This window comes from Pantherophis guttatus, chromosome 16 (assembly GCF_059756535.1).
Source record: "Pantherophis guttatus breed Tessera chromosome 16, ASM5975653v1, whole genome shotgun sequence".
NCBI classification, from domain to species: Eukaryota; Metazoa; Chordata; class Lepidosauria; order Squamata; family Colubridae; genus Pantherophis; species Pantherophis guttatus.
The window spans coordinates 1552892-1580383 of NC_142078.1; the positions used below are offsets into that span (position 1 = coordinate 1552892).

The 27492-nt window shown below is 46.8% G+C and overlaps 1 protein-coding gene and 1 pseudogene across 3 annotated transcripts in view; one reads left to right on the forward strand and one right to left on the reverse strand.

Annotated features, from left to right (window-relative positions):
• The window catches only part of SEC16A (SEC16 homolog A, endoplasmic reticulum export factor), a 67831-nt gene that overhangs the window by 21289 nt on the left and 19050 nt on the right, over positions 1–27492 (reverse strand). For all 3 annotated transcript variants that reach the window (XM_060691862.2, XM_060691849.2, XM_060691835.2), the window contains exons 7-16: positions 18996–19164; positions 15149–15291; positions 12223–12284; positions 11439–11577; positions 8620–8862; positions 8420–8517; positions 6356–6437; positions 4980–5097; positions 2249–2360; positions 1557–1662 (exon numbers count right to left, since the gene is read on the reverse strand). In XM_060691862.2, coding sequence (XP_060547845.2) covers positions 1557–1662; positions 2249–2360; positions 4980–5097; positions 6356–6437; positions 8420–8517; positions 8620–8862; positions 11439–11577; positions 12223–12284; positions 15149–15291; positions 18996–19164 — 1272 coding nt within the window. The remainder of the gene's footprint in view (positions 1–1556; positions 1663–2248; positions 2361–4979; positions 5098–6355; positions 6438–8419; positions 8518–8619; positions 8863–11438; positions 11578–12222; positions 12285–15148; positions 15292–18995; positions 19165–27492) is intronic.
• LOC148111697 (securin-like) lies at positions 212–1082 on the forward strand (annotated as a pseudogene).

The window sequence follows — 27492 nt, forward strand, 5'->3', positions numbered from 1 at the left end:
GAGAAGGCAAGTGGCCCTTGATCTACAGGCCTCAAATCCAAGCACCAAATTTCCATCACTGGCTGGAAGAGAGCCTAGGGAGGCCCCCGGGTTTTCCACCAACTCCGGCCCTGCAGTGATCCATGAGACACGCGAGAGCGGTTGCTGGGCCGGCAACTTTACAAAGAGACGCGGTAGATTTTACACAAAGTGTTTGTCCAGGGACCATTTGATGCCAACACATATCATAGACAAAAAAATAATAATGGGAGAAACTGGCACCGCTACTGCTGCTAAAGGACCGACTAAAACCGCTACGGGCACCTTCAAAAGTGTTTGTTAGAAGGACAGCTAATGTGAATCTGACGGAATCTCAATTGGTCAGGAAGGCTCTGGGAAGTTTGAACAACAACGAGTCAGTTCCCTAAAAGGGAAAAAAATTGTCAAAAAAAAAGAAAAAAAAGAAAGGCAAATGAAAACACAAGCAGAACTGAAAGCTATAGCATGGTTCCTGAAGAATGTCCAGAGAAGGGGAATCTTTGGTTTCTTGTAATCCTCTAGATTTTGAGAGCTTTGATGGTCCTGAAGAGCAGCGGCTGAGCCATATGTTTTTGACTGGAGTTCATTTATTTATTTATTTATTTATTTATTGGTTCGATTTATATGCCGCCCTTCTCCGGAGACTCAGGGCGGCTTACAATGCGTGAAGCAATAGCCTTCATACTTTTGTATAGACCTGCTTAGTACGGCTTTCGCCCCCCCCCCCCCCCAAGCAGTGTTCTTTTTTATACAGAGTCATCTTATTGCCCCCACAAACCGGGTCCTCATTTTACCTACTTCGGAAGGATGGAAGGCTGAGTCAACCTTGAGCCTGGTGAGATTTGAACTGGCAGTAATTGCAGGCAGCTGGTGTTACTTAACAGTGCTTTAGTCTGCTGCGCCACCAAGGCTCTTATTTGTCTTATTGTTAGTGCGCCCGATAGATTTGCAAGCAGCCTGCAAAACAAGCGTTCATTTCATGGGACTATGACTGTCTGCAGGCAACTAAAGATTTTCTGGCCACTCTGGAGGAAATAGTAACTGATTTTCCCCCTCCCTTGTAGCAAGTAAACAATCTATATTTTAAAGTTGTATTTTGAATGATGATGTAACTCCTTTCAATGGTATAATAAAGAACTTGTAGTGAAAGAAAGAAAGAAAGAAAGAAAGAAAGAAAGAAAGAAAGAAAGAAAGAAAGAAAGAAAGAAAGAAAAAGGGAGGGAGGGAGGGAGGGAGAGAGAGAGAGAGAGAAAGAAAAAGAAAGAAAGAAAGAAAGAAAGAGAAAGAAAGAAAGAAAAAGGGAGGGAGGGAGGGAGGGAGAGAGAGAGAAAGAAAGAAAAAGAAAGAAAGAAAGGAAGGAAGGAAGGAAGGAAGGAAGGAAGGAAGGAAGGAAGGAAGGAAGGAGGGAGGGAGGGAAAGGAAGGAAGGAAGATGGAGGGAGGGAGGGAGAAAGAAAACAGAAAGAGAGAGGGGGGGAAGGAAGGAGAGAGAGAAAGAGAGAGGGAGGGAGGGGGGGAGGGAGGGAGGGAGATGCAAACCTGGAAATTGGGCAGGGAGCATGGCTGAGTCCCCAGGGACTGCGCGTACTCATAGGTCTCCGTCCGCTGAATGGCCTCGTTGCTGGCAAACTTCAGAAAAGGCAAGCTAAGAGCAGAAAAAGAGAGAACGGCATCCTTCTTCAATGGCCCATAACAGCACACTGTGCGGTTCTGAAACTGCACAGTGAGTCTGGCTGGAGCCATTGAAAAGAAGGGAGGGGGCTTAACTTTGCCCCTCCAAGGGGCATCAAGTCAAGGACTGGGGTGGGGGAAGCAAGCAACCTCCTTCATGAGTTTACAGCAGAGACCCCGGGGTCCTTTGCTGGGATTCCTACTTAAAACGTGAAACCACGCCCTGCTGAAGGCTTGGCGAGCCCCAGTGACATGTCTCCTCTGTTACGTGCCAATCAGCAGAGCTGCTTTTGATGTGCCAGCCTCCCTACACAGCAGTGGGAGTGAGAGCCCAGAGCTGCACCGAGCCCTCTGCATCTGCGCCACGCAAACGAGGCTACGTGGTCACAACTGCCTGAGCTGCAAACGGAACTCGAGGGGGAGTGTGGAAGGGCAGCGACGCCTGGAGAAGGTGGGCTCCCCTGGAGAAGCAGCGTCCCGGTCTCTGTAGTGGGACAGGCAGAAGGAACCAAGGCGGCAGCTCGATCCCGAGGGAGAAAACTGGAAGGATCCCCACACACCTGTGGTTTGCACCAATCAGCACCAGCTTGGTGGTCTTCTTGGTATAGACGCCGAAACTCTCTTGGGCCATCAGGTAGCAGAAGTGAGCAGCATCCAAGAGGCCTTTGGAAGCTGCAACCAAAGACAAAGAAGGAATACTCTCAGGAAGCAGATCCCACTGGGAGCATCCCTGAACCCCCCCCCCCCCCACAGGAGTTTACAACTTCAAAGGCTTGATTCAGGTAGGACCACCGAGATGGGGAGGATAGCAATATTTTTAATTGTTTTTAATGGTTTTAACTTTTAATGTTTTATATATGGTTTTTAAATGCATTGTAAGCCGCCTTGAGTCTTCGGAGAAAGGCGGCATACAAGTTGAACAAACAAACAAACAAACAAACAAATAAATAAATAGCAGTAGCCCTGAGACTTATATACCACTTCACGGTGCTTTTACAGCTCTCTTTAAGCGGTTTTACCCACCTCGGAAGGCTGGAAGGCTGAGTCAACCTTGAGCCTGGTGAGGTTCAAATTGCAGGCAGCCGGCAGGCAGCAGCAGGAGCCTGCAGTACTGCACTCTAACCACTGCACCACCGTGACTCATTAAGGATGGTCTGGAATTGATCTTCTCACTACACAACAAGGTAGCCCTCCTGGCTCAAGCATCTTTCAGGTAGACCGGCTGAGATTTGACCGTCTCCCAGAAATGCATCGGGATTTTTTCTTACTATTTAGTGTCCCCTTCCTTACTTAAAAAAAAAGCTCATTCCAGATTTGCTCCCGGATTGTATGATGGGCTTCCTTGGTGTTACGAGTCCCATCTTTTTGAAGAAACTACCACTTCTGAATGATAGATGGTAACTTTTTACACATACATATATAATGTACTATAAATAAGATGATTTATGGAGAAATCCCTTAAGGTTAACGATATAAAAGTTACACTGAATCTGGAAATTCTGGACTATGATGGTCTTTCAGGCATTATGGTTCTACCAGACATGACCAGGGGAAGGAGTTGCTAAAACAATTATTCTAAGAAATTGGAAAAGTGATACTATTCTAAATACTAAGGATCGTCTTTTGGAAATGTCTAAGTTATCTGGTTTTGAAAGGGCAAAATACAGAATACAGGATAACAGAGTTGGAAGGGGCGACATCGAAACCTGACACCAAGGCTTTTGTATTTCTTTTTATTTAATTTTAACTACTTATATTTTTATTTTTTTCTGTTCGCATGAAATAAAGGTAGTCCTTGACTTACGATCACAATTGAACCCACAATTTCTGTTAAGTGACTTTTGTTGTTTTGTCCCATTTTACGGCCTTTCTTGCCACAGTTGGTAAGTGAAACACTGCAATTGATGTTAGTAACCCGGTTGTTAAGTGAACCTGGCTTCCCCATTGACTCTGCTTGTGAGGAGGTCGCAAAAGGGGATCACATGACCTCGGGACACTGCGACCGTCATAAATATGAGTCAGTTGCCAAGCATTTGAAATTTGATCACATGACCACAGGGTTGCACGTCGAAACTGTGAAAAACCGTCATAAGGCACATTTTTCAGTGAGTTAAACTTTGAACGGTCCCTAAACGAACTGTTGTCGGTCAAGGACTACCTGTATTTAAAAAAACCCAGAAAAAATTATTTTAAAAACCCTACGGGGTCCCCTTTATCACCTGAGGTCAACCTGCGCCATCCTTGCTAAGCGCAGTCTTTGCACACACACCCAAAATTATCTCAAGGCCTAGCTCTGCCCTCCTGAAAGCCTTTTAAGCCAGGGGTCTCCAACCTTGGCAACTTTAAGACTTGTGGACTTCAACTCCCAGAGTTCCTGGGAGTTGAAGTCCACAGGTGTTGTGGCCCGTCAGCGGCCTGTGCAGCTAGTAGCTGACTCTGACAGCGAGGAGGCTGGTGTGGTGCTGTGCCAGCAGCCTGTGCAGCTGGCACTCGAGTCGGACAATGAGGAGGCTGGAGAAGATGTGGTGCCAGAATCAGGGATTCAGCCAGGGCCTTCAGAACCTCCAGAAGCTCCCATAAGTGAAGAGGAAGAAGAGGAGGAGCCTCTTCTCGATGCACAGGCGCGCAGAGCTGCCAAAAGGCAGGAGTGGCTCCTCAGGAGGAGGTCTCCTCGAGGGTAAGGCTTGGGGCTAATTGGCCACTCCCCTAGCCTATTTAAGGAAGGATGATGACTGAAGCAATTTGCAGGTAACAACTCCATTCACATACCTTTGTGTCTTGATCTTGTTTCTCTTATTAGTTTCCTGCAAATTGCTTCTGGGCATTCTGCCAACCACAGTAAGATTACGGTTATTATTCTTTGGATTCTTGTCAGCTGTTAATGAAGTTAATTTAACAGCCTTTGTTCGGAAAAGACTGATTTAAATTAGTAAACTAACCTGTAGCTGGGGCAGAACAACAGGTCTTAAAATTGCCAATTTTGGAGACCCCTGTTTTAAGTCATTTTTAACGTCACATTTTAACTATCCCTGCCCCTGCTTTAAATTTTTATATTCAGTGTTTATGTTTTAACTTTTATTTGAACAAAGCCCAGAATGCCTTTATGAGCGAGATGGTGATGACTAAACATAAGTAAGTAAATAATAAAAATTGTTTACTTGCTGGAATTCCTGTCACTAACCCTTACAAAAGAGATCCAGCCTCCTGGGGCCACAAGATCCTGATGGAACCCCTCCCCCCGCTCCAGATTCACTGCCCCCCCCTCCACACCCTTTGCCCTTGCAGGATTACCCAGCGTGTCCCCCATGGTGACGATTGTCCTTGACTCAACGTCCGTGTTATTGGTCAGGTTGGACAGGACCATTGCCAGGTGAGGTCTCCAGTCTCCCCACTTCTCATCTCCACAGCACTAAAAGAAAAGAGGGGGAGAGGCCGATGTTGTGAGCCAGGAAAGATAAAGAGGAGGCAGCAAATTTACAAAACCCCCAAGTTGGCTTTGAATGGGGACAAAGGATGTGCATCCCAGCCAAGATAAGCACAGAGGAGCTGAAATGGTCTACAGAAATACTGTATTTTCCCATGTATAAGACGATGCTTTTTCTTAAAAATATTGACCTAAAAATGGAGAGGCATCTTATGCACTCGGGGGTGGGGGGGAGGAGAACCGTGTGTTGTGGCCTATCGGCCACCGACTCTTCCAGCAGCCGAATCAGACGAGGACGAGGCGTGGGAGTCAGGCTCAGCATCAAGGCAACCTGAGAGCTCCAAGGGGGAAGACGGAATGGAGTTGGCAGAGACAGAGGCAGAGCCTTGGCCATCCATCAGCCCTCCGATGGAGAGTCAACAGCCCCCAGGTCTGGAGGTGGCTGATGAAGAAGAGGAGGAACAGCTGGGCCCAGTGCCTGACGCATGGATGCACAGAAGGCAGAGGAGAGGAGAACAGCGGAAATCTATGGGCCGGTCTTTGGGATGGAAGAGCCACCACTGCTAGCAAAGCCCCACCCTAGCTCTGGGGATAAAAGGAAGGGTGTGGAGATGAATAGAATAGACAACTATTCATCTTCCGGCCAGATTTGTTAGCCTGCGTTGAAAGAGAAACTTTTTGCTGGGGCTGCTGGCACTCCTAATAAAGGCATCTTCTGAGTTCACTTCAAAGAGTTTGTCGTGTTTGGGGAGTTGGGTCAGAACACTGCGGTTGCGAGACTGCCGATACCTTATCTCTGCAAACTAGCCTCACGAGCGAAACCGATTGCAGAGACAAGCTAACAGGTTTCCTCAGATTATGAGCCTTATGTTACTGACATCAGCTGATGCTGCATGTAGCCAGTGCCCAGGTGCAACAGGGAGCGGTAATGTTGGAGCGTTCTGAGCCCATAAAAATGTCAGAATAAATAAATAAACAAACAAACAAATACCAGTACCAGTAAGTGAATGTCTTACTCTGCAAAAATAAATGTTTTCTATTTAATGTTTAAAATATTGATTTCTGAATTTTAAGTATGAAAAGCGGAGGGGACATCCTATACATGGGGGGCGTCTTATAGACAGAAAAATATGGTACTTGTCTCTGCATATTGAGGCCATTGGTCCCAGAATTCCCTGGAAGCATGGAAACTGTAATGCCAACCCTTGGAAACTACAGGGTGGGCTCAACTCTTGGCACTTACGGTCGAGGCTGCGGGCATCCTACCAGACATCAGCTGGTAAACGGTCTGCAGTGGGTCATTTATCGGGAGACTGTTGGCGAATCTAGAAACAAAAGAGTACTATTAAATCTATGTGCAACATGTTCACCTGTCTTCTATATCTTATATTAGTGACAAATTATCTATGGAGATTCTCAAGTCATCCAGGTCATGGTTGTCCCAAAGGTGCCTTTTTTTTTTCAAGAGGCAATTGGACTTTCTGGTTTTTCTCTGAAGATGTTTCGCTTCTCATCCAAAAAGCTTCTTCAGTTCTGACTCCCACCATCCAGTCAGAGCTGAAGAAGCTTCTTGAGTGAGAAGCAAAACAACTTCAGAGAAAAACCAGAAAGTCCAATTGCCTCTTGAAAAAAAAAGGCACCTTTGGGATAATGACCAAATAGTTAACAGGAAAAAACAATATTAGTGGAACAAAACAAAATTACAAGTTTCAAAGCTCTCTGATAACAGGCTGTTATTGTAATCCACTCATACAAAATTTATCACGGCATCTTATCTATCCCAATTCATCCCAAAAGTTATAAATAAATCGTCCTGGGTCAAATATCGTGTTTTGTTTCTGAATATCGTCTGTCGTCAAATGTGGCTTAATTAAATCTTGTAAATTCAGCCTTAGTAGTTTAAAACTTTTTGGAGGGCTCGTTTCGCAGCGGGTGGGAACTAAGTTGTAGCAATATATTCATCAATATTCAACTAGAGGGATAACATGTAGGTCTTATTTTATGCATTTTTTAATGTTTTGATTGTTTTGTGTGTGTTTTCTCCATTTGTCCTTTTGGATTTTATTTTTATTTCTGTATGTTGTATTTTAACTGTGTTTTGAATAAAATAAAAACAGGTTAAAAAAGAAAAAGAAAAGAGTACGAAGATCAGCAATCAACATTCCAAGGAGGAAAACTGCCTTGATACCCCTTTGGAGAGACAATGCAAGGCCCAAAGCCTGGGAAGAGGTTGTTGCATTGGCCTCCTGACCAGATCTGACCCAAAGATCTTCTATAGAGCAGAGCAGAATAGAAGTTAGAAGGGACTCTGGAAGTCTTCTAATCCAGCTGCCTGCTCAAGCAGGAGAACCTATACCATTTCAGATAGGTGACTGTCCAGTCTCTTCTTAAAAAACCTCCAGTGATGAAGCACCCACAACTTCTGGTGGCAGGCTGTTCCACTGGCTAATTGTCCTCACTGTTAGGAAGTTTCTCCTTAATTCCAGGTTGCTTCTCTCCTCAATTAGCTTCCAACCATTGTTTCTTGTCCTGCCCTCTGGTGCTCTGGAGAATAATTTGACCCCCTCCTCTTTTGTGGCAGCCCCTCAAATATTGGACTATTGCTATCATGTCACTCCTAGTCCTTCTTTTCTCTAGAGTAGCCAAACCCAAATCCTGCAACCGTTCTTCATATGTTGTCAGAACCCTAAAAGTGATACTGCCGTTCAGTTGGGAGAAGGGGGGCCTTGGATTCGATTTATTAGCATTGCCTGTGTCAACAGATACTTTTCAACCTATATCCTGGCGCCAAAGCACCCTGAGATCCCCTTAACTTTGGGGAATGTTTATGATGGCCATGTGGGTGTTTCACTTTAAAGGATAATGGAGGATAGAGATGGGAATACATACTTATCCAGTTCTCAGGGCAGCTGGTAAAGAAAACATCTTCACACTTGTGTATTGGCTAAAATCTGCATTCTGGCTAAAGGGAGGGGTCTCTACTGCTTTAATCCTACTTGTCTTGCCTAAGGGTGTTCAGATTGCTGTCACTTCTGCTTAATAAAAGGTTCCTTTTGAAATATTACATTTCAAGAGTTTTTACTTTCTTAAATTGGAAGGAGAGGCAATCCTTATATATGTCTTATTCTCCAGGCCTTTGATCACCTTAGTTGCTCTTCTCTGCACTTTTTCCAAAGTCTCAACATCTTCTTTGTAATGTGGTGATCAAAATTGGTTGCAGTATTCCAGGTGTGGCCTTACTAAGGGTTTTTTAGAACTCAGTCCCGATTGAGATCAGAGGCACACAGAGGTCTCATCTCCTACCTACCTGGTCATCACTCGAGCATGCGTCCTGCTGTCCATTTTACTGGCAAGCAACAATGCATGGCCCCACAGCCCATGTTTCATGGCAGATTCCAAAGCATCCTATTGGAAAAGAATGCAGGATTTAATTTTTTTTTAAATTGTTTTTGCAGATCTCCTCCTCTTTTTGCAGGAGCCAACATACAAGAAGGAAGGAAGGCTCACCTTTTTCCGTCCATAAAGCAGCAGCTCTCGGAAGCGCTCCGTTTCCTTCTCGAGGCTGTCAATGGTGGCGATGAGGCTGTCCGTCAGGAAGGACAGCTGAGCTTCTCCACTCTCTTCAGGCACGTGCTCCACAGCCTCATTGGTGAAGTCGATCAGGTTGGCTTCATTGGGTGACTTCCCAGGCAGCCACGCGGTCTTATGATCCTGCAGCAGAAGCTCAGCAATATCCGTGCCCACCACTGTCTACAAATAGGAAGGGATGCTCTTAAGACAAGGGAATTCTGGGAGTTGAAGTCCACACACCGGGAAGTGGCTTTAAGGTTGAGAGACCATCCTAGACAGACCTAAAGGTGCTTTTTCAGGAGGCAACTGGACTTTCTTCTTTTTTCCTTTTGAAGACGTTTTGCTTCTCATCCAAGAAGCTTCTTCAGCACTGACTGGATGATAGTGGGGAATGGAGGAATTATATTCCTTGCAGACAGCTGGTCATTTGCATCCTTTTAGAGGGCTGTTGAAGGACTTGGAGGTTTATCTGTGTCCTCAGGGTCACCTGAATGGTGCTCCTGGTTCCTGTAGTCTGCAATTTTAGCTTTTAGTTATACAATTTGGAATGGCGTGGGAGTAGGAATGGATTTTCAGAGGAAAAAATTGAGGCTACAGGAACCTGGAGCAATACTCAGGTGACCCTGAGGACACAGATAAACCTCCAAATGCTTCAACAGCCCTCTAAAAGGATGCAAAGGACCAGCTGTCTGCAAGAAATATAAATCCTTCCATTCCCCACTATCATCCAGTCAGTGCTGAAGAAGCTTCTTGGATGAGAAGCAAAACGTCTTCAAAAGGAAAAAAGAAGAAAGTCCAGTTGCCTCCTGAAAAAGCACCTTTGGGACAACTATGACCTGGAGGACTGAGAAGCTCTACAGACATCCTAGACAGACTGGCAGTGAAGGGGTGGGTGGGTGGGAGACGAGCAGAAACTCTAGGGAGGGTCTGCTTTTGCCCATCAAACCCACTGGGGTGCCAAAACAGAGATGGTGACTTATTGCTGGGGCTTTTTACCACAGTCATCCAGTGGGAGTTTAATTTCAGGGTGGAAAGTCCATCCTACTTAAAAATTAACTCAGATGTGTCCATGGGAAGAGAGGGCACAGATCTGTGAATGTATCACTAACAAATAAAGGGGGAGGAGGTCAACATTTCTGCTGAAATCAGCAACCTGGTAAAATAAAATATAAAAAGGAGTCCAGGAGGTTTTAGCCCCAATGCTAACATGAGTTATGCCCCACATAACTGAGAAGAGACACAGAGCTGCAGAAAACACATTTTGTTCAAAGCGATTGAAGCTACTGAAACTCTGGGGCAGAAGGCAAGTGATGATTCAGAGCATTTGGGCAACACAATAATGAAACCAAAAGGCATCTTCTTCAAACTTCTCCAAAACAAACCTTGGCAAGGTTCCCATACCCTTGAGTGGGACTCATCCTGAAAACACCCGGATAAATTGTGCCCTTCCCCATCATGCAATGTCGTGGGTACACCTAGGTACACCCACATTACACCAATTCTCCGCGAGCTGCACTGGCTCCCTACTGGTCTCCGGGCACAATTCAAGGTGTTGGTTATTATCTTTAAAGCCCTACATGGCTCAGGGCCAGGCTATCTTCGAGACTGCCTTCTACCGCATAGCTCCCAGCGACCGGTAAGATCCCACAGAGTTGGTCTCCTCCGGATCCCGTCAGCTAAACAATGTCGGCTGATGGGCCTGCGGAGGAAGGCCTTCTCTGTGGCTGCCCCGGCTCTCTGGAACCAGTTACCTCCTGAGGTCTGGACCATCCCCAGCCTATTGGCCTTCCGGAAAGCGGTGAAGACCTGGCTTTTCCGGCAGTCCTGGGGCCGTTGATCTCGCTGTTGCGAACTGGTGAGATCCGGCCATGAATGGCGTGAATGAGTTTTTAATGTTTTTAATTTTTCAATGTTTTTTTAATTATTTTTTAAAATGTATTGTGAGCCGCCCTGAGTCTTCGGAGAGGGGCAACATTAAATTAAATTAAATTAAATTATTAAATTAAATTGCTCGGAAAATCACCCAGAAGGCTATTATAAGCCAACATTTAGGCATTTCTCAAGGCAGAGCTAAGTTAACCAGGCTCAGGATGAAATCAATAAATATGGATCAACTCATATCATGTCAATTAGGTAAAGTTGACATGATTATTCTCCCATTTTCCTTTCTGCCAAACTGAAGACATTAATACTGGTGGCACTTTTGGGAGACGCTTGGGGGGGGGGAGTGAGGGGGGGTAATGTGTGTTTGTGTGTGTGTATGTTCCCCAGGGCCAGCTGCTGCTCAGCTGCTCAGCTCCTCCTGTTGCCAATTTGGATCTGCTAAGCCAGTAATGGCTAACCTTTTCTGGACTAAGTGCCGAAAGTATGCGCATGTGCACAAATGCGCATGCCTGAACCCCCAAAATGCAATGCACGTATGGCCCCCATGCATGCACCCCGCCCCCTGCACATGTACGTAGGGGCCTCTGCATGCGCCCTGCACCCCACGCATGCGCGCCCCACCCTCCACGCATGCGCGGCAGAGACCCGAGTCCAGCTGGCTGGTGCGAGTCGCTCACACATGCGCAGCAGAGCTGAACTGGGGCGATGGTTTGTGTGCCACCAGAGAGGGCGCTGTGTGCCACCTCTGGCTCGTGCGCCACAGGTTCGCCATTCACAGGGCTAAGCTTCGAGATAACCAGCGTGAAGGCCTGAGAGGCGGAACTGGAGAACTGGTCTATGCAAGAGGTGGAAAGGAGGCCTTGAGCACATACCCCGTTTTGCCTGCACAGGAGAACCACAAAGTCCCAGAGAAGCCGAGCAGATTCCTTGTCAATCAGAGCATTGTTCTGGGAGCAGCGGGTGGCCTTATTCTGGGCATAATTAATCACGTCCACTTTATGGGTGTCGTCTCTGCAAGAGGGAAGAGAAAGCGACACTTGAAGGTATCACAAGACAGTTACACCCTAGGCACGAATGAGAGGGAGGGAGGGAGGGAGCTCAGTCTGCAAGCTTGCAATTCTTGCCTCCTGTGGTTTTGTCTTGGAAACCCCGCCCCCTACGGTTTTCAAACAATATGCACAACTATTGTTGGGGGAATGAAAACAATTGGTGGTTTTGTGCGTCTGAATCCAGCCAATCAATGCTTCTGGGCGGTCAGCTTAATTCTGCTTTATGCTACTTGGTCTGATGCTGCTCACACTGCTGCTGTATTCCCTGAGGCCCTTCCTCCTGCGCACAACACCCACTGCAGTGTCTTTGTGCAAAACATTTGGCTGCCCCTTAGGAGTCACGTGGGAGTAGCCAAAGCTTTCACATCTCCACTTTCAGTACTAATATCATCACTCACAACAGTTGCAATATTGTAAGGACAGCTGAAAAGTGTAGAGAAGGGAAGACAAGGCTCCAAGGATGAAATCACTTTGGAGTATCGGAACCAAAGCCTGCCCCAAGATTTCCCTGCCTTTTGACCGTTATCAAGAGCCAAAGTGGTCACCTGTGAACTACACCAGAACAAAACGCTCTGAAACGGATTCCTTAAAAGCCTCAGGAACTTACTTGGTGAGAGGACCGGGAAAAGCCCTCATCTCCTCTTGCTCCGAAAAGTGTTGCATGACCATCTGTGGAGAGACAAGAATCAGCAATGCAACCTGGGACGGTTCCTCTTCCCTGGGCGTGATGCTGTCTTGAAGATGAGCGCCGCAGATCCCACCTTCAGGACCCACGAAGTGGCATGGGTCACCCTACGCTCAACATAATAATTTTAAATTGGGGTATTTTAAATTTCTGGGGTTTTAAATTGAGCCGAATTCATTTAATAATTTTAAATTTTTAATTGATGTTTGTCTTGTGTTTTTAAATAGGCTGAGTCCTTCGGGAGAAGGGCGGTATAGAAATAAAAAATTATACTTATACGCTTAACACTGAAAGATAAAGGGCGAGTAACTATGACCTTGAGAACGTTCTGTGGAGAGCTGAGAAGATGACCTGGATGAAGACAGGCAGCAAATGTTGCAAAAAGGGGCTGGAGAATTTCTTAAGTGAGGAGAATAGTCACAGAGAGGAAGGGGTCAAACTACTTTCCAAGGCACCCGAAGGCCAGACAAGGAATAATGGATGGAAACTGACCAAGGATAGATTCAACCTGGAAATAAGGAGGAATTTTCTGACAGTGAGAACAATCAACCCATGGAACAGAAGTTGTGGGAGCTTCATCACTGGAGATTTCCAAGAAGGGGCTGGACTGCCATCTGTCAGAAATGGTGTAGGGTCTCCTGCTTGAACGGGGGGTTGGACTAGAAGACCTACAAGGTCCCTTCCAACTCTGTTAATCTGTTAAAAGAGTTTCCCCATGGATTCCCCGTTAGACTTATATAACAGCCCCCCCCTCCGTGCTTTACCTCAATCTCTGAGCAGTTTAGAGAGTCAGCCTATCACCCCCCAAGAATCTGGGTCCTCACTTTACCAACCTCGGAAGGATGGAAGGCTGAGTCAACCCTGAGCCGATCAGGATCGAGCTCCAGACTGTGGACAGAGTCAGCTTGCAATTCTGCACTCTAACCACTGCGCCACCAGGGTGAGAAGGGAGGTATAATATTCAAAAACAGCTCAGGCGGACACCTCCCAGGTTCAGTGAAATGTAAGAAGCACAGGACGTTCCAGCACAACCAGATGGAGAGATTTTGCTATTGTAAGTCAATCTTAATGAAAATAGGGTTTAGCCTTTCTGTGGGGTTCATTCCCTGGTCTCTCTCACGGGGCTAACATATTCCGTCTTCTGCAAGAATCATTCCATTCTAGGAGTGTGCAAATGTTCTGCATGGCAGCTATTCAGAATTCCAAACCAGAGAGCTGAAAAATGGGCTGCTTCAAGACTTTTGGGAAACTTTTTATGCTTCAAGCATTTCCAAATGCTTGGGGGTGGGGTGGGGTGCATGTGTGAATGTGCACTCAAAGTCTGTTTCTCCATATTCAAAACAGTTTGCTTTAAAAACCAAAGCAGGGAAGGAAGGAGCCTTGGCTTTTTGGGAAAGTCAGACTTTAAGGACATAGGAACTCCTACCCAATGGAGAAGGACCGAAGCTGCTAAAATCATACCCTGTTTTGGATCCGACAGCTCTACCTAGTCTAGCAGCAAGAACATTTCAAGGCTTCTGGTGTTGAAAGCACTTTGTCTGGGCTGTGCAATCCACGGGGAAACTCTTAACAGATTAACAGAGTTGGAAGGGACCTTGTAGGTCATCTAGTCCAACCCCCCGTTCAAGCAGGAGACCCTACACCATTTCTGACAGATGGCAGTCCAGCCCCTTCTTGGAAACCTCCAGTGATGAAGCTCCCACAACTTCTGTTCCATGGGTTGATTGTTCTCACTGTCAGAAAATTCCTCCTTATTTCCAGGTTGAATCTCTCCTTGGTCAGTTTCCATCCATTATTCCTTGTCTGGCCTTCAGGTGCTTTGGAGAATAGTTTCACTCCTTCCTCTCTGGGGCAGCCCCTCAAATATTGGAAGATGCTATCCTGTCTCCCCTGGTCCTTCTCTTCCCTAGACTAGCCTTAGGGTGAAATCCAATAGCCTTTGCCTTGCAACAACAAATCTTGAGCTACGTAAGACGCTAGTCCATATGGGACAGTGTTTTGTCCCCATTACACTGACTAGTCCCACCCTGTCAGGCAGGCAGGGTTTTATCCCCATCAGTTGAAGAATATTGGCTGGTGGGGTCTAGGAAGAGACCCTTCTCTGCCCCTGCCCTATGGAACACCCTCCTCCCAAAAGTGGGATAGGCCCCCCGTCTCTTGGCCTTCTGGATGAGCGTGTGGGGTTCAAGGAATGCCGTGCAGCTTTTGGGAGGTTGGTGCCTTGAGGACGCTCCCTCTGCCTTTCAAATCATTTCTTAACCTTTGTTTTTACTTATTCCTCATCCTGTTTTCAGTCTAATTTTTAACTATATCTGTTTTTTTACATGTTTTTATGATTTTTAACTGTCAACTGCCCGGAATCACTTAGTGAGACGGACGGTGCCTAAATTCGATAAATGAACACAAGTAGTGCTCAATTTACGACAGTTCGTTTAGTGACTGTTCAAAATTACAACGGCACTGAACAGCGTGACTTATGACCGTTTGTCACACTTAACGACCATTGCAGCATTCCCATGGTCACATGATCAAAGATGCCTGGCAACTGGTTCATATTTATGACGGATGCAGAATCCTGGGGTCCCGTGATCCCCTTTTGCGACCATCTGACAAGCAAAGCCAATGGGGGAGCCAGATTCCCTTAACTCTGTTGCTAACTTAACAATTGCAATGATCCACTTAACAACTGTGGCAAGAAAGCTGGTAAAATGGGGGCAAAACTCGCTTAACAAATACTTTGCTTAGCAATGAAAATGGTGGGCTCCATCATGGTCGTACCTTGAAGGTTACCTGTAGCTAAACATTAAGCAGCCGCTCCCCATCTCGCTGGCTGGTTCTCCTCACTCACCTCCATGCTGTGGATCTCGACCAAGGCTGGCTGGCCTTCGGAGGGAAGGTTGGGTAGCACTTTTATCAGCTGACCCCCGGGCCCAAATTTTGCACACACGTGGGGTACGGAAAACTTCTCGGGAGTCAAAGGTCTGGAAGGGACTACAGGCGAGAAAGAAACAAGAGAGAAGAAAGAGGCTTCAAACATAAGACAGAAATATCACCACGCAGGTTTGGCTGGCCCAGTGCTAACCTCCCTAAAGTCGGAACCTGGAAGGAACAAGAAAGCAAACTGGGCTACCAAAGCATCACGACTTCCCCACCAGCCCAGCATGGATTCCCAGCATATTTGCAATTTCTTGCTGGAGAAGCTTAAGATAGAACCGTTTCATTATAATTCTGCAAAATGTCCTTTTAAAGGAGACGGAGAATTCATACAACCCCCCGAGCTGCACTTCTCAATCTCCGCAGCTTTAAAACGTGCAGACTTCTACCGTGCCAGCTGGGGAATTCTGAGAGTTGAAGTCTTGGGGTTGCCAAGTCAGTATGAAAACCTGGGGGGATGGGAAGTGGCTGAAAGGAACTACCTCCATATCCAGATTTCATTCAATCTCCCCCTATAATTTCCCTTTCAATCCTGGGGAGCTGATGAATGAAGAATGACTTCCCTTGTCCTTTTTTAATATGGTTTTTATTATTATTATTTTTTATCTATTATTAGATTTATATACCCTACTCCCGAGGGACTCACGGCGGTGAATAGCCAAGAGATAAAACACACAGAATTACAAAATTTAAAAACAGTATAAAAACCTAATTAAATAAATTTGGCCCAGAACAGATTAAAACAACCCTAAAATTTTAGACAAATTTAAAATTTACAATTAAAAAGGGAGGTTATTAAATCTCAAAAACATGAATAAAAAGTAAGCAGGAAAGAAAAAAAAAAGAAAATAGAGAAAAAAGGAAAGAATCCAACCAAAAATAAGATAAAGTACAAAAAAAAAAAAGGAAATTAGAAAAAATAATAATGGTTCTGGACTTTCTTTAGTACAGATTTAGATAAAAAAATGTGCCCAATTCTTATTCTAAAACTAACAATAGTCAACATCCTTTCTGTGACCCCATATGGGGCCCTACATGGGGCTCCCCTTGAAGAGCACTCGGAGGCTCCAACTGGTCCAGAATGCAGCCGCGCGGGTGGTTATGGGCACACCTTGTTGTGCCCGCGTGACACCCCTCCTGCGCGAGCTGCACTGGCTCCCAGTGGTCTTCCGGGTGCGATTCAAGGTGTTGGTCACCACCTTTAAAGCGCTCCATGGCATAGGACCCGGGTACCTTCGAGACCGTCTTCTGCCACCAATAGCCTCCCACCGGACAGTCCGCTCCCACAGAGAGGGTCTCCTCCAGGTGCCATCGGCCAAGTTATGTCGGCTGGCGACACCCAGGGGGAGGGCCTTCTCTGTGGGAGCCCCAGCCCTGTGGAACGAACTGCCCCCGGAAATTCGTAAGATCTCCGACCTCCGGGTGTTCCGCTGCGCACTGAAGACCCTGTTGTTCCACCAGGCCGGGCTATCAACACAATAGTTTTAAATTGGGGTATTTAAATTTTTTGGGGTTTTAAATCTGAGCCAATTTATTTAATTATTTTAAATTTTACATTGCTGTTTTGTCTGTGTTTTTAAATAGGCTGTACACCGCCCTGAGTCCTTCGGGAGAAGGGCGGTATAGAAATAAAATTATTATTATTATTATTATTATTATTATTATTATTATTATTATTATTATTATTATATAGCAACAGCACTTAGACTTATATACCGCTTCACAGTGCTTTACAGCCTTCTCTAAGCGGTTTACAGAGTCAGCCTCTTGCCCCCAACAATCTGGGTCATTTTACTAACCTCAGAAGGACGGAAGGCTGAGTCAAAACCTTGAGCCAGTCAGGATCAGGCAGTGGGCAGAATTAGCCTGAAATATTGCATTCTAACCACTGAGTCACCACGGCTCGTAGGTAGGTAGGTAGGTAGGTAGGTAGGTAGGTAGGTAGGTAGGTAGATAGATAGATAGATAGATAGATAGATAGATAGATAGATAGATAGATAGATAGATTAGAGATAGATAGATAGATAGCACTTATATACGGTTTACAGAGTCAGCCTCTGGCCCCCACCAATCTGGTATTTGGGGAATTGAAGTCTGCAGGTCTTAAAGTTGCAGGGCTTGAGAACTGCCACCTTAAGAGTCCTGGGATACGGTGAGGGGCATCCGTATGCTGAACCATGGAAGCTTTTCAAGAATCACAGAAAAAAAAACATACCACATTCTTCCAATGCACGTAATCCTCAGATTACAACCATTTTTTTTAAAATGACTGGACAAAGTTACAACAGCACTCTAAAAAAAAATGGGACTTCCAACCGATCCTCCCAATTTACAACCACTGCAGCATCCCCATAGGCAGGGGATAAAAATTTGGGTGCTCGGCAACCATCGTGTATTAACAACAGCTGCAACATCCTGGGGTCATGTGATCATCATTTGCAACTTTCCCCAGGTTGGGGGTGGAGGTGCCTTCAGAGTTAATGGGGGAAGCTGGATTCACTTAATGGCCGTATGATTTACTTAACAACGGCAGTGAACCATGGCAAAAAGGTAGTAAAATCAGATGTGAAAAACTTAACAGCTGTTTGCTCAGCCACAGAAATCCTGATGCCAGTTGTGGTTGTACGTTGAGAACTACCCATATGCCAGGAAGAGTTCATAGAGGTGTGACACCTCTCCTGCATGAGCTGCACTGGCTCCCGGTGGTCTTCCGGGTGCGCTTCAAGGTTTTGGTTACCACCTTTAGAGCGCTCCATGGCTTAGGGCCTGGTTATTGACGGGACCGCCTGCTGCCGCAAACGGCCTCCCACCGGCCGGTACGCTCCCACAGAGAAGGGCTCCTCCGGGTGCCGTCGGCCAAACAATGTCGGCTGTCGGCCCCCAGGGGGAGGGCCTTCTCTGTGGGGGCACCTACGATCTGGAACAAGCTCCCCCCGGAGATACGGAGGATCCCGGATCTATGCACCTTCCACCACGCTCTCAAGACCTTTTTATTTCACCAGGCTGGTCTGGCCTAACCTCTCCCATTTTCTTTTTAATGTAAATTTTAATGTAAATTTTAATTTGTTCTTAACCTGGGGTTTTAAATTTGTCTTGGGCTAAATTGATTTAATTCAATTTTACTTCTGCTCTTAAATTTTTGTATTCTATGTGTTTTATCTTGTGTCTGTTCACCGCCCTGAGTCCTTCGGGAGTAGGGCGGTATACAAATTAAATAAAATGAAATGAAAATGAAAATGAATAGCTTTTAGGACAGAGGTGTCAATCTCACGGCCCGCGGGCCAGATGCGTCACGCGCCAGCCACGCCCACCTCCGTTTTAGCCAAGGGGGAAAAAGTGTGATATATCTCGTGACGAAAATGTGACACCGTGACTTTGGCACCCCTGTTTTAGGAGATAAACTACAAAGTCAGGTGAAATTACTAGCCCCCCCCCTTCCAGCACTACTACAGGGCGAAAGGTAGCCCACCAGAAGCACATTAAAACCCACTCTAATGAACACAGTAGTGCTAAGAAGAGTAAAGAACAGAACATTGAACCATTGCGAAAACCCTATTCCTATTTCAATGCAGAAAGTGAAAACAAGTTTTCTTTGGACGTTATCTGATGTTTATATTAAATGCATTTCTCCCAACATTTCTCCGCATCAACTCCAGAATCCAAAGTTAACTTAAATTTACTCCCAGAAATCCTTGATTTAAGACCTATAAATATATGTCCACGACATATATTTGAAAAACATTTTTTTTTTAAACCAATACCTTGTTCTACACCTGCCCAAGGAATCTGGGCTACGGGATTGTAACTGTTCAACGGTGGCTGGTTGATGTAGTATCCCCCGGAGGAATAGTCTGTGCGGAGGGAGGTTGGCGGAGGGTCGCCATCGTAGGCATTGACGGTCAAGTCGTGGTTGCTTCGATACCGCTGGCTCTGGAGGAGAAGACAGAAGGGCATGGAAGAGTCAAAGGAACAGGAGCAGCGCAAGGCTGGGTAATACAGGAGCATCACAGGATGAGCCGTGGTGGTTAGAGGGCAGTACTGCAGGCAGCCCTCTCGAGCTCCAATTTTGCTGGCAGAGGCACCGTGGGTCGCTCCCTCGCTCTTTCCAGGGCAGCCCCATGGGCCAGATCTAAGCACCCCGCAGGCCAGATTCAGCCCCCAGGCCTGTCACAGTTAAACCGGAAGGCCCCAATTCTCATGAACTGAAACCCAAGCATGCTAACATATAAAGCTATTTCTCCGGCAGAGATGTTGTGACTGAACATACTGTATTTTTTGGAGTATAAGACGCACCTTCCCCCCCCTAAAAGGGGGTGAAAATTTAGGTGCGTCTTATACACCGAATGTAGCCCCGCCCACCCACTGGCCCCCACCCTTTGGCCTCTGCCTCGCAGCAGTTACCTCCTTGCAAGCAAACAGCAAGAAAAAACAGCTCCTTTCAGCTTCAGCACAACCTAATTAGCACAAGTTGATTGGATCTCTCGACTCTCAGCTGATTTGCTCTCAGCTGTTTTGGGCAGGGCTCTGCTGCTTGCTGCAAAGAGGTAAATTGCTGGAGCAGATTTTTTTTTTCCTTGTGCTAATCAAGCTATGCTGAAAACGAAAATGAAAGTAAAGCAGGCTGTTTGCTGCAACATCGTAAAATTAGGCAGAGGGACATTTCTTTTTCTTCTTTTTCCTCACCAAAAAAGGTAGGTGCAAAGAATGGGAAATTTAGGGCAAAAGAGGAGAGTTCAAGATTTTAAAACACAAAACAAAAAAAGGAGAAAGAAAAAGGCAAAAAGAAAAATGGAGAGAAAAAGAAATGAATGAGAAAGAATTTATACATATTCAGAATTGAAATATGAATAGTAGTAAGAAATAAATGGGAAATCATGATTGTAAAAATGAAATTAATAATAATTGGAATATTTGTCTTTGTATTTTTGAAATCTAGACAATGATAAGTTTTTATTTATTTATTTATTTTAGAAATATGCGTAAGTATAAACTGTAACAATTGAAATACCTTTAATGGTATATGGTGATGAAAGTAAAAAGGATTAAGTTGTAGCTTGGATAACCGCTAGAACATTTTTAAATTTAATTAGGGAAATTGTAACAATTGAAATATTTTTAATTATATATTGTGATGAAAGTAGAAATGATTAAATTGTGATTTGGAGGATTATATGGGCAAAACTATTTGGGTTATTAGGAGAGTTTAAGATGTGAAAATGAGTAACATAAGGGGAAAGCTCTATTTAACTAGGGAATTGTAATAATTGAGATACTATTAATTGTATATTGTGTTGAAAGCAAATGGTTAAGTTGTGGTTTGGAGAAATATGTGGGGAAAATTATTTGGTTTATTATTATTGGTAAATATAATTGATTTGTAAGAAATTGGATTGCATGGAAATAATTGGAATATTCATGTTCATATTGATTAATATACAAAAAAGATAGTTATATAACTAATTGATTTATATTAAAATGTTGAATTTGTATTAAACAACTGTAATATTACATAATTAACCAATGTGAGGATGGATATAAAAATAGATGACAATGGGAAGTGGTATAATATAGAATAGAAGGGGAAAATTGAATTTGATTAAGATTAGAGATGAAGATGAAGGGTAATATGGTTTTTTTTAAAAATAGATGAGGAATAAATATGGCAAAAAGGAAATATAGAAATTATAAATTTAATTGAAATGACTAAACACTGTTTAAATTTGTGAACCAGCCAAATATTCTGTTCAAAGAAAATACATTGTTATGTTTGTATGTGTGTTTGTCTAAAAAACAAAAAACAAAAACAAAAAAACAAAAAAAGGTAGGTACTCTTATACTCCGAAAAATACGGTCCTTTCATTTCCTCTGAGCCATAAAAGGAAGCTCAGGTGAAGCTGCTTAAAGAGACCCCTTCTGACTGCGTGACATTCGACCCCAAAAGAAGCATGAACCTAAGATGATTTGGAGGGGGCAGGGAGTGGAAAGTGCCCCAGCCAGACATGGCAACACCACAGGAAGGAAGGCCCCATCAGTGAGCCACGGTGGTGCAGTGGTTAGAGTGCAAGTACTGCAGGCGACTTCTGCTGACTGCCGGCTGCCTGCAATTTGGCAGTTCAAATCTCACCAGGCTCACGGTTGACTCAGCCTTCCCTCCTTCCAAGGTGGGTAAACTGAGGACCCAGATTGTTAGGGGCAAGAGGCTGACTCTGTAAACCGTTTAGAGAGGGCTGGAAAGCAGTATACAAGTAAGTGCTGTGCTATTTATCTATCTCTATGTCTGTCTGTCTGTCTGTCTATCTACTGTATCTATCTATCTATCTATCTATCTATCTATCTATCTATCTATCTATCTATCTATCTATCTAATCTATCTACCGTGTTTCCCCCAAAATAAGACCCTGTCTTATTTTTTGAACCGTGAAATAAGCGCTTGGTCTTATTGCCATGCGCTCAAAAGCCCGATTGGGCATATTATCAGGGGATGACTTATTTTAGGGGAAACAGGTTATCTTTCTATCTATCTGCGTTGCGTCCCTTGTCCCTCTATCTCAGTTGCGTCCCTTTCTGGATCGGGACTCGTTACGCACGGTCACTCATAATAATAATAATAATAATAATTTTATTTCTATACCGCCCTTCTCCCGAAGGACTCAGGGCGGTGTACAGCCTGTTTAAAAACACAAAGAAAACAACAATATAAAATTTAAAATAATTTAGTGGCTCAGATTTAAAACCCCAATAAATTTAAATATCCCAATTTAAAAACTATTGTGTTGTTAGTCCGGCCTGGCGGAACAACAGGGTCTTCAGTGCGCAGCGAAACGCCCGGAGGTCGGAGATCTTACGCATTTCCGGGGGTAGTTCGTTCCACAGGGCTGGGGCTCCCACAGAGAAGGCCCTCCCTCTGGGCGTCGCCAGTCGACATAACTTGGTTGACGGCACCCTGAGGAGACCCTCCCTGTGGGAACGGACTGGTCGGTGGGAGGCTATTGGTGGCAGAAGACGGTCTCGGAGGTACCCGGGTCCTATGCCATGGAGTGCTTTAAAGGTGGTAACTAACACCTTGAATCGCACCCGGAAGACCACTGGGAGCCAGTGCAGCTCGCGCAGGAGGGGTGTCACATGGGCACGAGTTGCGCCCATAACCACCCGCGCGGCTGCATTCTGGACCAGTTGGAGCCTCCGAGTGCTCTTCAAGGGGAGCCCCATGTAGAGAGCATTACAATAGTCCAGCCGGGAGGTGACAAGGGCGTGAGTGACCGTGCGTAGGGCGTCCCGATCCAGAAAGGGCTGCAACTGGTGAATCAGGCGAACCTGATAAAAGGCCCCCCTGACCACGGCCGTCATATGCTCTTCTAAGGACAGCCGTGCATCCAGAAGGACACCCAGATTGTGAGCCCTCCCTGTGGGGGGCAGAGATTCACCCCCAATAGTCAGCGATGGCACCTGCTGACTATATCGGGGCGCCGGAAGCCACAGCCACTCGGTCTTGGAGGGGTTGAGTCTGAGCAAGTTCTTCCCCATCCAGACCCGCACGGCCTCCAGGCAGCGAGACATCACATCAAGGGCATCGTTGGGGTGGTCTGGGGTGGAGATGTACAGCTGAGTATCATCAGCGTACAGATGGCACTTCACCCCAAAACCACGGATGATCTCACCCAGCGGCTTCACATAAATATTGAACAGGAGGGGCGAGAGGACTGACCCTTGCGGCACCCCCCATGTGAGACGCCTCGAGGTCGACCTCTGTCCTCCTGCCAACACAAACTGCGAGCGGTCGGAGAGGAAGGAGGAGAACCACCGCAAAACGGTGCCCCCTATTCCTAACCCCCTCAACCGCTGCAGCATGATACCATGGTCGATGGTATCAAAAGCCGCTGAGAGATCTAATAGGACTAGGACAGAGGAGCAACCCCTGTCCCGAGCCCTCCAGAGATCATCCACCAACGCGACCAATGCCGTTTCTATGCTGTACCCCCGCCTGAAGCCCGACTGGTACGGGTCTAGATAGATAGCTTCATCCAGGTGTCGGGAAAGTTGTCGTGCCACCACGCTCTCAACAACCTTCGCCACAAAACGAAGGTTGGAGACTGGACGATAGTTAGCTAATTCAGCCGGGTCCAGGGAAGGCTTCTTGAGGAGGGGCCTCACCACCGCCTCTTTCAAGGCGGCAGGAAAGTCACCCTCACTCAGAGAAGCACCTATAATCCCCTGGAGCCAGCCTCGTGTAACCTCCCGGGAGGCCAGTACCAACCAGGAGGGGCACGGGTCCAATAAACACGTGGCGGCACTAATCTTACCCAGAACCCTGTCCACATCCTCGGGAGTCACAGGATCAAACTCCTCCCAGATAACATTCTCAAGACCTGCCCCGGTCTCCTCCCGTGGACTCATCCAATCGGAGTCCAAGACATCCCGAATCCAAGCAACTTTATCATGCAGGAACTGCACAAAATCCTCAGCACGACCCTGCAAGGGATCTTCCCGCACTCCCCCCCGAAGAAGGGAGTGGGTCACCCTAAACAGGGCAGCTGGGCGGTTCTCTGCAGATGCGATAAGAGCGGAAAAATGGTTAGACTTTGCCGCTTTTATCGCCACTAGGTAGGTCTTGATATAAGACCTCACCTGTGTCCGGTCAGAATCGGATTGACTAGTCCTCCAAATGCTCTCTAGGCGTCTTTTCCGACGCTTCATCTCTCTCAGCTCCTCAGAGAACCAAGGAGCTAATTGAGATCGGCATCGGGTCAGAGGCCGCAAAGGCACGACGCGGTCCAAAGCTCCAGCGGCCGCCCTTTCCCAGGCGGCCACCAGTTCTTTAGTCGAGTCGTGTGTTAGAGTCTCAGGAAACGGCCCAAGCTCCGTCAGGAACCTTTCGGGATCCATCAGGCGCCTGGGACGGAACCATCTGGTTGGTTCCGTCTCCCTGCGGCGGGGGAAAGCGGTAGGAAAGTCTAAGTGAAGGAGCGAATGATCTGTCCATGACAAGGGTTTGATGTCTAGGTCCCCTCTACCAAGATCATTCAACCACTGACCAGAGATAAAAATCAGGTCCAGAGTGTGTCCCCCTATGTGAGTGGGGCCTTGAACTAACTGGGTCAGGTCCAAGGCCGTCATGGAAGCCATGAACTCCCGAGTCACCTCTGACGCCCCACCTGTGGATGGGAGGTTGAAGTCCCCCATGACAATAAGTCTGGGGGTATCGACCGCCACCCCGGCAATGACGTCGAGTAGTTCGGGCAGGGTTGCTGCCACGTGGCAGGGAGCCAGGTACGTAGTCAGCAGACCCATCTGCACCCCACGGCCCCACTTCACATAAAGGGACTCACATCCGGCTATCTGAGGAACAGTGGTCTCCCTCGGATAAAGACTCTCCCTAATGATCACCGCCACTCCCCCACCCCTCCCCTGGGCCCTTGGCTGATGAAATGCACGGAAACCTGGCGGGCACATCTCTACGAGGGGGACCCCCCCCTCTTGGCCCAACCAGGTCTCCGTAATACCTGCCAGGTCTGCACCCTCCTCCGAAATAAGATCACAGATGAGGGAGGCCTTATTAACCACTGACCTGGCATTACATAACATCAGCCGCAGACCCTGGGCATGAGGCTCTACACAACCCAGGACACGAGTCACGCATTGGGGGCCGGAGTGCGCAATCGCTCGGAGACAGCGTGTGCGCACTCCCGACACTTGATATGACCCCCTGCGCCCGTCATACCTGCCCCTCCCACTCATGATTTCAATTACACAGCCCTTTCTATCGTCCCCCTGTCCCCCGGTTAAATTTCCTTTCGCGACCCCTCTGCTGCAGCTAATTAACCCATCATCCCGTGCAGTCGCTATCTGGACCCCCCCAGGTCCACTTTTACAACCCCCACCCGTCCTCCCGGGTCCCCTTAAAATTTTCCTTAAAAATTTAGCTAAAAAACCCCTCAGCCCCCTCTTTGCTGCATGCCATCTCTCGGGGTCCCAAAGCCCGTCATCAAGATAGGCCCTCGATAACGTGGAGGGCCAGGCCTGCGAGAGGGGGGAGTCTCGCAGCGCAAGAAGGTCGGTTTTTTGGAGCATCAACCGAACCAAAGATGGGAAAAGAAAAGCCAGTCCAGGAATCTGTCATAGTCCAAGGGATAACTGAGCATAAAGGTCACAAAATATCCATTTATAGGGCTGGACTCCACTGTCCTCTCACGACAGGGAGAAGGTCCAAAGTTCTTTTTCTCCAACAGAGGCTAATGGCCAACCATCCTCTCATGATGGCCGGTCCCGTTAGAAAGTTAATGGGAGCAAAGTTCTATCCTCTCCGTTGGGATGTGGAAAATCCCTCAGCTCTCTCAAATGGTGCACAGTCTCTCCTAGCAGTGAGGGTGTGAGTGGAGCATAATAAGGGGACCAGAGTGTCCAAAGTGTAGATGTTAATAACGATGGTAATAATAAAGATGTTAATAAAGATGATAATAGACCCATGGGCACAAGATCTTCTTTGAGGTGAGAGTAGGAGTAGCAAGACAGGAAAGTCCAATCCAGGGGTGGTTGGCCATTGAAGCCAACACCCACCCATACCTGGGGGAAAGGGGGGGAGGAGAGGCCACCCGAGGCGATCAACCAACCAAACCATGGTCAGCCTCCTGCCTCTCCAGCCCCAATCTCCACAACCCCCAGACACAGCTTTGTTCTAAAACACCCCATCACAGTAAAAATCAACTGTGAGCCAGATGGTAATTCTAGGGGTGAGGCTGTCAGCTTCTCCCCCATCAACCTGCTGCTTGTTGTTCTTCTGGCCGGCCGGTCCATGTCAGCCATTGCCACCGCCGCCGCCGTCGTCGTCAGCCCGTAATCAGGCACCCCAAGCTTCCAAGGCATACCGGAGCCCCGAAAACGCCGGAAAAGAGTGCCCCAGGGATCTAGAGGGCTATAGGGAGCGGAGGGGGGGCCACCTCAAGCCGCCGCCGAACAAACGCCGCCCGCTGCCGGATGCCTTGGCCTCCATTTCCCCCGACACCGGAAACAGCTGTTGCAGCCAGGCCCATCGCCCCATCTCCCGCGGAGCCGTCCAGCCCTGCCCTGATGTTCCGGAGGGCGAAAAAGCCCTCAACAGGCAGGGCGGATGCTCCCCTCACTGGGACTGGAGCCGAAGATGGACAAGAGGGCTCCTGAAGACTCTGACAACCGGCAACTCTCCCATCTCCGAAACGGAGCTTATTTGGTCGCCGCCATCTTGGAGCATGCGCAGAAGGTATATCGTCACCCTCGTCACCTCCCGCCTGGACTATTGTAATGCTCTCTACATGGGGCTCCCCTTGAGGAGCACCCGGAGGCTCCAACTGGCGCAGAGTGCGGCCGCGCGGGTGGTGATGGGAGCGACATGGCGCTCCCATGTAACACCTCTCCTGCGCGAGCTGCACTGGCTCCCGGTGGTCTTCTGGGTGCGCTTCAAGGTTTTGGTTACCACCTTTAAAGCGCTCCATGGCTTAGGGCCTGGTTATCTACGGGACCGCCTACTACCACCAATAGCCTCCCACCGGCCAGTACGCTCTCATAGAGAGGGACTCCTCCGGGTGCCGTCAGCCAAACAGTGTCGACTGGCGGCCCCTAGGGGGAGAGCCTTCTCTGTGGGGGCACCTACCATCTGGAATGAGCTCCCCCCGGAGATACGGAGGATCCCAGATCTGCGCTCCTTCCGCCGTGCTGTGAAGACCTTTTTATTCCATCAAGCGGGCTTGGCCTGATCTCTTCCCTTTTTAAATACGTAAATTTTAATCTGTTTTTAAATTATTGGGGTATTTTAATTTGTCTGGGCCAAATAATTTAATTTGATTTTATCGGGTTTTTAAATTTTGTGTATTTATGTATTTTATTGTTGGCTGTTCACCGCCCTGAGTCCTTCGGGAGTAGGGCGGTATACAACTAAACTAAACTAAACTAAACTAAACTAAACTAAACTAAACTAAACTAAACTAAACTAAACTAAACTAAACTAAACTAAACTAAACTAAACTAAACTAAACTATCTATCTATCTATCTATCTATCTATCTATCTATCTATCTATCTATCTGCCATGGCACAGTGGTTAGATTGCAGGATGTGCCAAGAGTTTGATCCTGACCAGCTCAAGGTTGACTCAGCCTTCCATCCTTCTGAGGTCAGTAAAATGAGGACCCAGATTGTTGGGGGCAACAGGCTGGCTCTATAAACGGGTTAGAGAGGGCTGTAAACCACTGTGAAAACCTCTTTTTTAAACTGTTTTTAAATTTTAAAT